The 13,513-nt window shown below is 44.0% G+C and overlaps 1 protein-coding gene across 4 annotated transcripts in view; it reads right to left on the bottom strand.

The window, feature by feature from the left end:
- Window positions 1-12,518, bottom strand: part of usp46 (ubiquitin specific peptidase 46) — an 87,417-nt gene extending 74,899 nt beyond the window's left edge. For 3 of the 4 annotated variants that reach the window (XR_013577420.1, XM_078547815.1, XM_078547808.1), the window contains exon 1: window positions 12,106-12,518. Coding sequence is in view for 2 of the 4 variants with exons in the window: in XM_078547815.1 (XP_078403941.1) it covers window positions 12,106-12,141 (36 nt within the window). In the remaining 2 variants the exon portion in view is untranslated. The remainder of the gene's footprint in view (window positions 1-12,105) is intronic. The other variant, XM_078547822.1, reaches the window with a different exon arrangement.
- Between the last annotated feature and the right edge of the window lie 995 nt (window positions 12,519-13,513).

Genomic DNA, 13,513 nt, shown 5'->3' on the forward strand with positions numbered 1-13,513 from the left:
TCCTGTCAAGCAACTCAATTTTAAGATTCTCATACGAACGTTCAAAACCCTTCAAACCTTCCCCATATTTGTAATCTCCTCTAATCCTACAACAGTCCAAGAAATCTGCATTCCTTCAACACTAGCCTCTTGCCCATCATCTGCTGCCAGGCCAGGGCACATCTTTCAACCCTACCAACAAGTTTACCAAACTGATCCTTCCCTGGGAAATTAAAGAATTTAAAATCTATGATGCACATTAAGACTGAAACATGCCTATGAAGCGTCAATCATACCTGCTTTGTATATAAACCTCGTCTATGATTCAGTTTAAATTATCAGCTGCCCAAAATTATATTTGTTTGGCACACATTTGTTTTGCAAAGTAGTCCTGAGAACAAATTGACTGGGCAGATGATTTGCTTTCAGGCCATAGACAACATCTCTAAGGCAGCCATAATCAGTTCCTGCTCCTCCATCCTTGCAAACCAGGGAATTTCTGGGTCTCTGGTCAAAACTGAACAATAGCAATGCAGCTGAGATCAGTAGAATGGTGAAAAATCAAACCTTCTGCTCATTACTCCACTGGACTGTACATTGGTGCAGCAAGAAGCAGTGCCACACAAACTTAATGCAGGTTTGAATGTAATGATTCCTAACAAATACAAGGCTTTGCATTTTCTGGTATAAAACTGAAACTAAGCTTTGTAACATTTGATTTAAGAGAATGGGTGCTGTATGCAAACATATATTTTCTTTCTTCCAAGCTCAAACTCAATTTTGCTAAATTAACCTCCAGAAATTAACAGATCAGCTTTATTCCAATGTTAAATCTTTTCTAGTCTCAAAGAAAGACGTGTTTCCACTTGATGGGGAAAACTAAATTAGTAATCAGAAATATAAGATCATTAATAAATCTAATATGATATTCCTTTACCCACAAGTGATAGAATGTAGAACTCAGTACCACAAAGAGTAGGGGAGGAGTATAGCATAGTTGCATTTAAAAGGAAGCTAGATAAACACAATGAATAGAAAGATATATTGATCAGAAACTGTAGATGCTGTAAATCTGAAACAAAAATCAAAAAATGCTGGAAACACGCAGCAGATCAGGCAGTTTATGTGGAGAGACGAACAGAGGCCAGAATTTTCTGGCCCCCTTGGCGTCGGTGGTGTGGGGGACAATATGGCGAGAAGGCAAAAAATCAGTTTTAAGCCGTCATGAAACCAGTTTGTAATCTTCCAATCCACCCGTCAACAGCGGGCCGTATTTCCCGCCGCCACACATCTGAAGCATCATTTTAATACATCTGCATATCATTACAAGCCCTGCTCACCAAAATCATCCCCACACATGACTTCAGAATGGCGTGCTTCACGATTGCTTTTAAAAGGCGTGCACCTGGCGAGCTGAACACGGAGGTGAGTGCGCACAGCCTTGCGCAGCGCTCGCGAGCATCATCCTTAGGACATCAAGGAAAAGGTGCTGCACATTCGCAAGGGTCACAAGCAAGTTGTTTTTTCCCAGCTGCAGTGCTGGGGCAGGGACTCGAGTGCAGGTCAGACCAGGGTAGGAGTGGGGTGGACGGGGCAAGGCAGCACATACTGAAGGAAATAACTCAAGCACGTGCCAAGGAGTTGTGGGGGAGGGTGGGGGCGGTGAGGGATGTGGACACACTTGAAAAAGCTCGTCAAAAGTGAGCATTCTTCTGCAGCTGAGACCGTTCAACTGCAGCTCCATTGACATGCTTGGAGTCATGGCTAATGCAAAAGCATGAAAGTGCCACCAAATGCTCCAGAACTTTTCACCCCCTCGGGTGAAGCCTGCAGAGTAGTGTGCATTTTAGGGGGCAGCAGGGCAATGGGCCGACTGGGCAAGTTGTACAATTCCCTTGTGCCATGGCGCAGTCAGGTGGAGGCACTCCCAGCCCCTTGCAATGTCTTTATTAAGATTTGGACCAGTATCCATCATGGTTCAAGCTAACAGTGCAGCCTTGCAGTGCAGGTTAGGAGAATGTCTGTGCCTGAGCTGAGAGCACAGCGTGCAGTCCAGTGGCTGAAACTGCCGCCAATCGGACAAGTGGAGTGGGCCAGAGGTGGGTGGGGTTTCAGACAGCCAACGAGCACATTACACACCGGACGATCCAAGTGGTGGCCAACAATCTCCTGCATGCATAAAAAGGGGCCTTCAGACTTAACCAGGAGAGGTTCTTAGTACACCTATGCTAACAGACACATCTCTTTCTTTGATCTACATGAGGAGAACATCAGGATCACAGAGCCTGGTGATTTAGTGGTATGCCTCATGACTTAACGGCCAGGAAAGAGCAACAGAGCAGCAGAGGGGCCTGGCTCAGCAAAGGGAGGAGCACATCCTCAGGATGAAGGGGCGGCAGGGCCTGCCGCACACGCCGCTGAAGATCCACAGCGAGCCGTCGCTTGTGCGCGCCAGGTTCTGTAGGCAGCGCTTGTAGTTCCTGCAGATGACCAAGAACCAGTGTTGCCAAAGACTGCACATCTAGGGAACTGATCGGCCACATATGCCACCTGCTGCAGGATTTGGTGCCATGGATATATGGAGGGCATCCACTGTGAGTGGCAGTGCAAGTGACGACAGTGCTCAATTTTTACACCAGTGGCTCCTTCCAGTGCTCCACAGGTGACCTGTGCAGGATCTCACGAGCCTCCATGCACAAGTGTATCCAGGAGGCTTTGTGCATTTCACCCAGGGTCAGGAAAGCAAGGAAGCAAGAGTGCTGGGATTTGCGCAGATCGCCAGTTTTCCACAGGTGCACGGTGTATCCATTGCACTCATGTGGCGCCTTGATCTCCATGGCAACAGGCAATCAACGGCATCAACCGCAAGGGCTTCTACTCGCTGCATGTTCAGCTGGTGTGTAACCACCACAAATGCGTCCTACAGGCCTGCACACGATTCCCAGGGAGCGTCCAAGATGCCTTCATCTTAGCAAGTCTCAGATCCCTGACATCTCCCAGGATCCAGAGAGGCTGCAGGGTTGGCTCCTCGGGGACAAGGGCTACCCTTAGAGGACGTGGCTAATGAAGCCCGTGCGGCAGCCTCAGACTGTAACAGAGTGACTGTATAACAAGCTGCAACCCGGATTTTGATGGGGCAAACAATAGGCATTTAGAAAATTAGGTTCTGTTGGAGCACTGCAATACAGTCCCCATAGGTGTCGCACATCATCGTAGCTTGCTGCACGCTCCACAACCTGGCACTGCAATGGGGGGTGGGGGGAGGACCTGGCTGAGGAAGAGGAGATGGAGGGGCTGCACGTCTCCCCTGATGAGGAGAACGGCGACGAGGGTGAGGGTGAGGGTGAGGAGGTCCTCGAAGGCGAGGATACCAGCAATGAGGCCATTGCACTGGCCAGACGAGGCAGGTGAGCACAGGAGGCCCTCACAGTGGCAAGATTCATGGACGATGATGACGAGATGTAGTGAGGACACTCCTGACGTTCTCACCTTGCATCCATGAACATTTGACTCCCGTGTGGCTGACAGCAGCGCGTATACATTCAGTGCTCAGGTTGATGTCATGGAGATGCAGTGGAGGCCCTAATAGTCGCTTGATTCCTGGAGGATGATGACATGTAGTGAGGTCACTCCATAGATCTTCACATAGCCACAGTGAATGTCTAACTCCTGTCTGGCTGAGGGCAGCTTGCTTGTGTTCTGTGATCAGGGTCATATCATGGGGACACAGCTGTGAAACTTTAAATGCACCTGATCCCTTGTCAGCCTTCAGCACCTGACCCCTTCAGGAGCATACCGTCACTGGTCACAGATGCTGATGAGTTGAGGGACCAACCTCACCTCAAAAGGTGCTGAGTACACAAAGAATAACAAATGACTTCTGCCCACGATATTCTGGCAGCATTAACGAGTACCATCAAGATGTGGGTATCACTAATGTGTCCTGAGAGTATGAAGCCGGACCATCGCTTTGGTCTGAAGGTTACACACTGCCCAGGGAAGAGGCCCTGGACAGAGACACTTGCCTTTATCTTGTGCAGGGACCAAGGTTTCACATCTGAGCAACACGAACACTGCTCATCAGAACAAGGAGCCATAGGCAAGGAGACATTCTTGGGAGTTTATTTACAGTAGCAAATATTATGTACAAGTGGTTAAACACCTGTGCCCAGGCTGTGCAACTACATCTTCTTAACCCTCCTAACACTGTCGCTACGTCTTGGTGCTCCCCTGACATCCGTAGCAGAGGTGGAGGCAGCCTACTGACTGCTACGCCCCATGATGAACTTGGCAGGCATCCTCTGGAGGGCTGAGACTTGGAGGGCCCCGGCCTGTTTTTGGGGTCCTGCCACCTGGCAGTAGCATCCTCCTCGAGCTCGCGAGCTGCAGCTGCTCTGGTCACAGAAAGAGGGGGTTTGAATGGGCCGGACACTCCCGGAGTCCCCTGGTTGGATGGCCCCAGGGTGAGCATCTGCTGATCCTCCCCCATGGGTACCCAAGGGTCCCTGGCTGACTCCTTGAGGAGAAGGGGTAGCTGGAGTGAGATTGAGCTGCCCTGTACCCCTTCACGTTGACACTTGTTGGAGGCCAACTATGACGTCAGCAATGGAGTTCAGCAGTGCAGGATTGATGCCCTGGAGCAAGGTCTCCATGGCAGCCACCATCCTACCAGTGTTGACCTCAGGTGTTGGCATACCAGCGCTATCACCTCAGACAGAAGGCGGACGGACTCCTCCGTCATGCTTTGCACTCTGAGGAGTGCCTGCGAAAACAAGGAGAGATAATTAGTCATGGCAGCGGACTGTGGAACAGGACATATTACTCACAGCACGATGGGTGTTGCACTGCTGGATTGTCACTTGATTGAGCATCGTTGACCTCACCGTTAGCATAGGGACAGTCCAGATCATTGTCAGCCAGATGGATGATTCTAGTTTCAAAGTCTGTGAGGACCTTGATATCAGGCATTCCTCCACCAGTCTGCGACCGCTCCCTTTTGTTGTATGCCAGCTTGTCCTTCATGAAGACAAACAGAGAGAGTTTAAGCAGGACACCTGCCAGGCCAGATGAGAAGGATGCCTGGCATGTGTGGGTGGTGAGTGGTGCCACTGATGGGATGAGGACATGATCATGGTGTGTGTGTGTGTGTGTGTGTGTGTGTGTGTGTGTGTGTGTGTGTGTGTGAGAGAGAGAGAGAGAGAGAGAGAGAGAGAGAGAGAGAGAGAGAGAGAGAGAGAGAGAGAGAGAGAGAGAGAGAGAGAGAGAGAGAGAGAGAGAGAGAGAGAGAGAGAGAAAGAGAATGGTGAACTGGAAGTGAGTGAGATTCCTGGGGAAATGTGATGGGTTTGAGAGTGTGTGAGTGGAGAGTGATGAGAAGAGTGACTTACCCTGGTGGAATGGAGGAGGTCATTCTTCTGCTTTCAGCACTGGGTGTTGCAGGGCATTGGCGCTGATCACCACTGGCACCACCTCCAATACTGGAGTGGTGATCTTGCTTGCTGGCCTTCGCCCAGAGCTTGGGTGGTGGGGGGGGGGTAAAGAGAGAGAGAACTTCACAGCGGACCTCCACTGTGCCCAGTAGGTGCCTTATGGAGGCGTCACTAAATTTGGGGCAGCATGTTTCTTCCCTTTGGCAGCCATGACTTTGCAGCAGCTTCTGATCCCATAGAGAGGGTGCTAGCTCTGTGCAGGGGCACTCTTTAAATATGGCGCCCGGGTTACTGATGGCCTGATGTGACCTTGGGGCAGGCGAATCAGAGGTCACCCCACCAGTGATCTAGCGTGTTTCCAGGGAATGCGTTATTAATGAGGTGGGACACACCAGGAATGGGACGATACGGTGTAAAAACTCATTATTGCAGCTGCCGGGTAAAACATCCTTTCTCCCCACCGCTACCATACTTTGTGCAAATCTGGGACGATTCTGCCCAGAGTTAATGTTTCAGGTTGATGACCTTTCAACAAAAAGATTCTTTTGCCGCAGGACCACTTCAAAATACAAAAAAACTTGGATGACTTTGACTCCAATGGACAAAACGGCAGATATGGATAATGACAGAAAGGTACAATTTGAACAAATAAGGACTCATTCAGGTGTTTCACCAACATATTCTTGCAAGATTGAATGCATTTCAAACCAGGAAGGATTATTATTTTAATGCACCTGGATTATGTTATGTTTCAATAAGACCACAGGAATACAATCCTCCCCAAAAATTCCAGCTCCTTAAGCCAGGAAGTAGCTGAGCCAGAAAGACCAGGAAGGTCCTAGGTTCAATCCCTGTTTGCGCAGATTTACTAATTCCAGCCAAGGGAATAGGGACATTGCAAATGACCTCAGAACCCGGGGGAGGGCTGTAGGTAACAGAATCCAAATATTCAGCCTCTACACCCACATACAAGAACAAACATTTGGAAAAGGTACTAGGAAGTGCCCAAGATTTGAGGAATTGTATCCTACCAAAGCACCAAAAAGCTTCCTGGGGTCCACTGAAAATAAACCAGCAGAGATGCACAGGGGCAAAGTCTACAACAGTAATTAAAAAACTTCTTGAATTCGAAAGGCTTAAAATGCAACTTTACAAAATAATTTGCTAAAAAGACGCAAAATCTGAATAACGTCATTGGTAAGGAGACTGAACTGATTAGATATACTGATTAGATGAGTCAAAATTAAAGTCATGTTAAAGAATCTAATAGCTATCCAAACCTTAGTGCATTCAAAATGTCTTGTGCAAGCTTGGATAACTATTTGGGAATGGAGTGGATTAATGGAAGTAACAAACTATTCATTCTGCAAACATCAAAATTCAGAAGACATACAATTCCACATTTTGGAGATAGCTCCAGAGATAACTTCCCCCAATCAGCAGTGCAATGTCCTGTTCACAGGCGGCTGAATTTTACAAGCCACCTGTGGGTGAAAAAATAGGCAGGTGGACCTGTGAATTAGGGCACCGTGTCATCGGCGGCGTACCCACCACCAGCCCAACCCGTCATGGTTTTATAGGCGAGTAGGCATTGAGTGGACCACATACCTGTGGCCCAATTGAGACCCTTAAGTAGGCAATTAATGCCCAATTAAGGGCCTCATCCCACCACCATTCCAATTTAATGGGCAGCAGGAGAGGCCTGCAGCCCTCATGCCAACCGACAGGGTTAATCCTATGAAAAGGGAGCGGGGGAGACGAGTACCTTCTTCCTGGGATCCTTTGCCAATCGGAGGCCCCCTGCATGCCCAACCTTCCCCACCAACCCCCCGCCCTGTCCAACATGCTCCCCACCTCCCCAAGTAGGGCCTGCCAACCCAGCCCCAGGAGTTTGGAGGCATCTATGGTTCCTCTTGCTCAAGTCTTCTACGATACTGGCAGTGGCCACTGATCCTGATGTGGCGTAGAGCTGCTGTTCGATCAGAGGTCTGGAGATGACAGGGAATCCCACCTCATGCTAATTAAAGGGCTGTCACCCAAAAAATTAAAGTGGAGTGAACCAGACAAGAGGCGGACTCACTCCCAGACAATTATGCAGGGTGCATGGAGCCTGCCCTCAGTCTATAACCCTGCCCGTGTACACATGGTCTGGTATCCTAGAATCCTCACTCCCGGGGAAAAAAAAAACTCTCTCTATTTACATAAACACACCCCTCCAATTTCAAAATTGTTGGTACTGAAGTCAGTATGTGCTGGGAAACATTGCTAGGATTAAATATGCTTTGGAAAAACTGGATAAAGACTGAGGATGAACTTTGAAAGAGGATAGTGCAACCGTTCCATCATCCCAAAATAGAACTACATTTCAATACCAATAGAAACTAAAAAAGTGATATTATACAAAAAATGCACAATGCAACCTGGTCATTCGAACCAACTGGCCCATACTAGTACTTATGCTCAACAACAGCCCTTCCAACCCCACTTCACCTAACCTCATCAGCATAACCTTCGGTTCCTTTCTTTCTGATGTACATGATCCCTCTCTATAAACAACTGATCTTTGTATAATACTTAACCAATCTGCTGCATTTACATAAATTAACCTGCAATATGCCCTTTCATTGGGCAAGTCTATTTTACTCATAGAACCTTGCAAAAGGCAAATCAGAAAATTATTTGCCCTGATCTAGTTAATATATCTGTATCAACAAATTCATAGTTTAGTTAATAACAAGCAATAATCCATTGGTATACAGACAAGAAGTCTTTTTGTAAATACCAGAAGATGAAACCCTTTTTGTTTTAAATGAAAAACACAATTACTTCTCAATTGTGCTTTTAATTTTAATACAACAATTCAGCTTTTTTTTGCTATGTTACTCAGAATTACTCAAATCTTTGTATAACTAGTATTGGAGAGAGTTCAAACATTTTGTAATCTCAATCACACAAAGCAGGTACTGTAACAAAGGAACAATAACTGAATGAAATGAAGATGGTGAGTCTTCTGATGGAATAACTGGGGAGTGCTGCCAGAATTTAACCAAAATGAAAAACACTCAGCTACCTTTCTCATTGATAGTTTTCAGCAGAAATAATTAAGCAAAGTGCACCTAACTGTTTTGAGTTGAGTAAAGCCACATATTTACCCGTATTAAGTATTTAAGCCTTTTTTGTGGGTGATTTCTGCCAATTTTGCGGCTCTATTGTGGCTCATTCAAAGGCCTGCATTCACAAACTGTAGTAATTGTGAATACAGTAAGGAGCTGCTTTGTGCAAGCTTTCCGGAAAACCCTGTCAGACTGGTCCCAGCAAGTAAAGGTCTTGTGATGCCAGCTTGTAAAACATTCTTAATTTCAGTTCTCACGATCATAAATTATAACAGGAGTCTTGACCTATAGAACGACAGGTTACAAATTGTGAAGATCTGCATGCATATCAAAACAAAAAGCAGCCTCCATAACAGTAACTGAGGTGACACATTTCACATGGCAGGGTAACATCAATGAGAAAGAAGGGGAAAGTGGAAAAAAAATTGAGAGACGGGTGATTGCGAGCTTGAGAAGTACAGCGAAAGAGAGAGATCTTTGAACTTGAAGAGTTTTCAGTAATTTTAACTATCATTTAAGGGCATTTTCTTATGTTGCATGCTTGCAAGGAAAAGATTCAACTCAGGCATATCAATCTGATAGATCCATAGTACAAATGTTAAAAACTAATAGACTATTAGCTAACTTATTTCTTACCATCTTGGAGCAGAAAACTGAAACCTAGTCAAAAACATTTTGCTTGCCAGAGAAATAAAACTGAGAGAGTTCCACAGAATTGTGAATGAAGCTCAGAGTTCCTCAGTTAACAGCCACAACCCAACTGAAGTGTTGATTTTCATATTGTTAGACACACTCTTTTCTTAAACTTTATATTAATTGAAGCTTATAATATGGCAGTCACGAGTGCTATTTTATATTTTTAGGCCCAAATTATCTAACAGTCCAGTCAGGAAAGGTGACACATTTACTGTTAACTGTATGTGTAATTATTGTATTGTGAGGACCACGAATTTCATGTGGACCAAGATTTTACAATGCAACAAAACTTAATAGTGCCAACCAAATACAGAAGTTTAAATAAAAGCAAAAAACTGCAGGTATTTTCCAGGTATTTTTATTTTTGTTACAGAAGTTTAAATGATTAACTGACCGTTCAGCAAAACCAAATTCAAAAATGTTATATCCCCACTTTAACAATTATAGAATATATTGGATGCAGCATAACGTTCAGCATTTTTAACGAGCTGTTGCCAATAAGTGCATGTTCTTGCTCTTGACCTGATGCACTGCTCATAACAGTAACTTTTCTCGCTTATAATCCTGGGCCAATAATTTACAACATTCCTCCACACATGGCCATTCTATGCTTGAATGATCATCTGTCTCGAACCTTATATAACAAAATAACAAATAAGCCAAAACCTTAGGGTGAAGCACAGGCTTATGTTAACATATGTGTAACACAAAATAATAAAAAAAAACAAGCAGCCATTTTCAATAAAGCTCAGAAATCTGTATAAAACTAGTAAGTGGAAGATAGTTTTACAAAAACAGATATCACAATGGGCTCATATACCACTGACCTCCTTTGGGCTTCCCTTTTAAGTTATGGTACCTCAACTCCTTACTCCTTTAGTTGTAGCTATCTTTTACCAAACAGCTGCACAATAAATGTTTATGGGTTACAGATGAGGAAAGCAGTTCAGGCAAATCTAAATTAATTCATCTAGACAGATCACAAATCTCCACAGTACAATAGTTCATTGTTTCTTGGGTTTTGCCTTCAACACTCTATCTAGCAGCCCATTCGGAATGTTGATCGCTCTTTTGTTAACAATTTCCTGCTATAGCCCTAAATTTACATTTTACTAGTTTGAATCATGGTTATACAATACCAGATAGTTACAGAACAAACTTACTACCTACAACCAAACATTAACCAAGCTTGTGACCAAAAATTTCTTATTCATATTTTCAGATTAAACATTTATACTAGCCATGAAATCCAGCAATGAACATAATTGTTTTCTGAGAGTTTATGCTGGCAGGCATTAAGGAATTTTAACATTTTCTGAAATATAAACATTCCACTGAATTTTAATTGAAAATGAAATCAATTGCACTTCCTTAAAACAAAAGACTAGCTCACGATTTCTTCATTGTGTGATAGGTTATCTCAAATTTTCCTTACTTAGACACACTGGGTATCCCGAAAATTTCTACTAATTAAGTTCTTTTTTAAAAAAGGCAAACAGTTCTTAATCCTGCTGAGAAAAGTACTCCATATTTTTTCAATCACAAGATGAAAGCTCAAGATACGCAGGAAACAATACCACTGTTATCCATTTTCAAGATATTTATAAATATATTTTGAAGCAGAGATCAATATCAGAAACATAGCTTGTGTGAATACAGTACTGCTCTCCATTTCCCATTCCTGCCAAAGAACCAGGAATCAGGCACAAAAAGAGATGTCAGCATTGCAAGTATACAACTAAAGCATTGCCAATTTCATTCTATGATGTAAAGTTCAATATCTAAATAAATAATCCAGTGAGGCCCTAACCATTCCCCAGAGGTTTCTTTAGTTTGTCCCAATAACAGAGAAAATCTGAATAATTCCCCTACACTGTTGCTTTGAGGCAAAAGAGGTCTCATCCTTCCTACTCATAAGATAACAACAGGTGAGAATGGCCATTCCTCCCAACTTTCTGTTCTAAATTCACACATGTCCAATGGAAAAATAGATAAGTGCCCTTGCCTCATCCAAGAGGAGACACTTAATACAAGGCAAGACAAATTGCTTGCATTATTAGTTTGAGTGGGCAAACTTATTAATTCATTTCTCTAGGAAGAGCTTAATGCTTTCCATTTGCAGCACCTAATCGTTTCTTATATGATTCTTGTTTTTTTTTGCCTCTAGAACACTTACTGGAAGTCTTTTCCAGTTGTTAGACATAATGTAGTATACAGGCATGGCTCACTCTGTGCTCTGCAAGGTTCCTTTAAAGTCATGTCAATAATTGTTTTCCTCAAATTAGAAAACGATTAAGCGTTAATGCAAACCGCTTCAAGGGTCCCAAATTTACAGTTGTTTCTATACTAAGATACACCTGCAGATCTCACTATAGTTGCTTAGTGGCCAACATTTCTTTCTGCAAGTGCTCTGCATTCGCGATATACGCAAAATAACGGGTAAATAACGCCATGCAACAAATTTCCAAAAGTTAATTCTTCAAACACGGTACACCATTATGCGTATGCTGCAACTCAATGGTTCCAAAGAAGTACATGTGTGTAAAGGTAATTTCTACTTCTGCAAGTGCGTTAGAGGAAGTTTCATTTTGAATTCATCCACAGTTTTCACACTCAGGTTCATGATATGCCACTACATCGAGACATCGAATAAATGTAACATTGGATCTGAATTGTTCATGTAGATGTCGATTTTTAATCCCAAATACATTTTACAGAATGAAAACATAGTGGGACAGAACTTCAATTCAGCCCTGGGACAGTTAAATGGGGTCTCTAAATCTGAATTCTACCTGGATTAGATGGCAATTTATCTTCACCGTATAACCAAACTTCAGGCGCGCGTCCAGTTCATAGACCCTGAAAATGCCCCCGGCCCCTTTACTCACCATATTACAAATTGAAGCGATGTTTCTGACAGTCATTAGTTTGCAGCCTGTGGTTCCTGCGCCATCTTTATGAAAATATTATAAACCCGGGAGGGGGGCGGGGGTGAAGGGCAGAGAAAGAGGGTGGGCAGTGAGGAGGAGGCTTTGCCGGGAGTCGGCGGTGAAAGCTGAGCCGGCCCAGGGAGTCTGTCAGGCGGCAACACTAACGTAAACAAAGCGCCAGAGCCGGGCTGCACTCTCCAGGCCCATTAACTGCCCAGTCAGCCCTCACAACGAATATTAGCAGTTTCTGGCCTTGCAGCAGCTGCCCCCGCTCTCTTGCCATGTTATTCCCTTTAAATACATGATAGCGATTCCCCGGTCTTTCCAAGCAGCAACGAGCTCAACGTCCAAGCTCCAGATCCCCAGGATCGCTCGTGACAGCTCGGCAGGAGGAAGCGGCTTTTTGATTGACGCCCAAAATACCCAATCATAGCACGGAACCAGCTGCCAATCAGCTTACAGTGGGAGTCGCTTGGCCAATCAGTGTGCGTGGGTCGTGCCGCTTGGGTTTGGTCATGTTGCTCATGGTCCCCAGTCATTAACAGTTTGGAAAGGGGGATGTTTGTAAATCTCAAGGTCAGCTCAGCAAATTGCTGGCTATGTACATCCGCATTTTAATTAGATCACTTCCACTATTTTAATGAACAATATATGAATTTGCTTTAAATGGGTGACTTTTAGTACGAAGTAATTACAGGATTAAGCGGCGGGGCTTTTTATATTGAAAGCTTTGATTCAAACTGCTAAAACTAAAATTATGATTAACCTTAAAAGCTATGCTATGTAATTTACGAAAATGCTGTACCCTTTCCTGAATTATTTTAACATCCTGGGTAAAGTCTACTAAGCAATTTATTCTATTAAATGTATAACTTAATAAATCATTGTTAGTCCACTGCTTGAAAAAAATACTGCAGTAAACATTATGCAAAGGGTGATTGGAGAACAATGATGCTATGACCTATTCTCTTCCACCCGCCCAAAATGAATTTCTAATCACTATCCAGTAATTCCTATCTGAAAGTTCATCTGTGGATGAGGGATCGGGATCAAGCACAGCTGTGACAACATAGTTAATGTACTCAAAGACTATTTTCTCTAAGTATCCAACTCGACAAGCGATAAGCAACATGCTCTTCATAATCGATGATAATTCACATGGAACTAAAGCTCCTATATAAAAAGAAGACAGGCTGACAGGGTTCAAAACAGATGTCCCTGAGAGTCGGTGATGTTCATCCTGAGGAAAGTGGGATCGGGAATAAGGTTTGTGAGAAGCTGACACCAATCACAGGGGAGTGGAACACTGAGGAAATACTGATTGTTTGGAAACAAGCTAACATGACACTCAATTAAAAAGAAAAAT

This window comes from Cetorhinus maximus, chromosome 1 (genome assembly GCF_964194155.1).
Source record: "Cetorhinus maximus chromosome 1, sCetMax3.hap1.1, whole genome shotgun sequence".
NCBI lineage: Eukaryota > Metazoa > Chordata > Chondrichthyes > Lamniformes > Cetorhinidae > Cetorhinus > Cetorhinus maximus.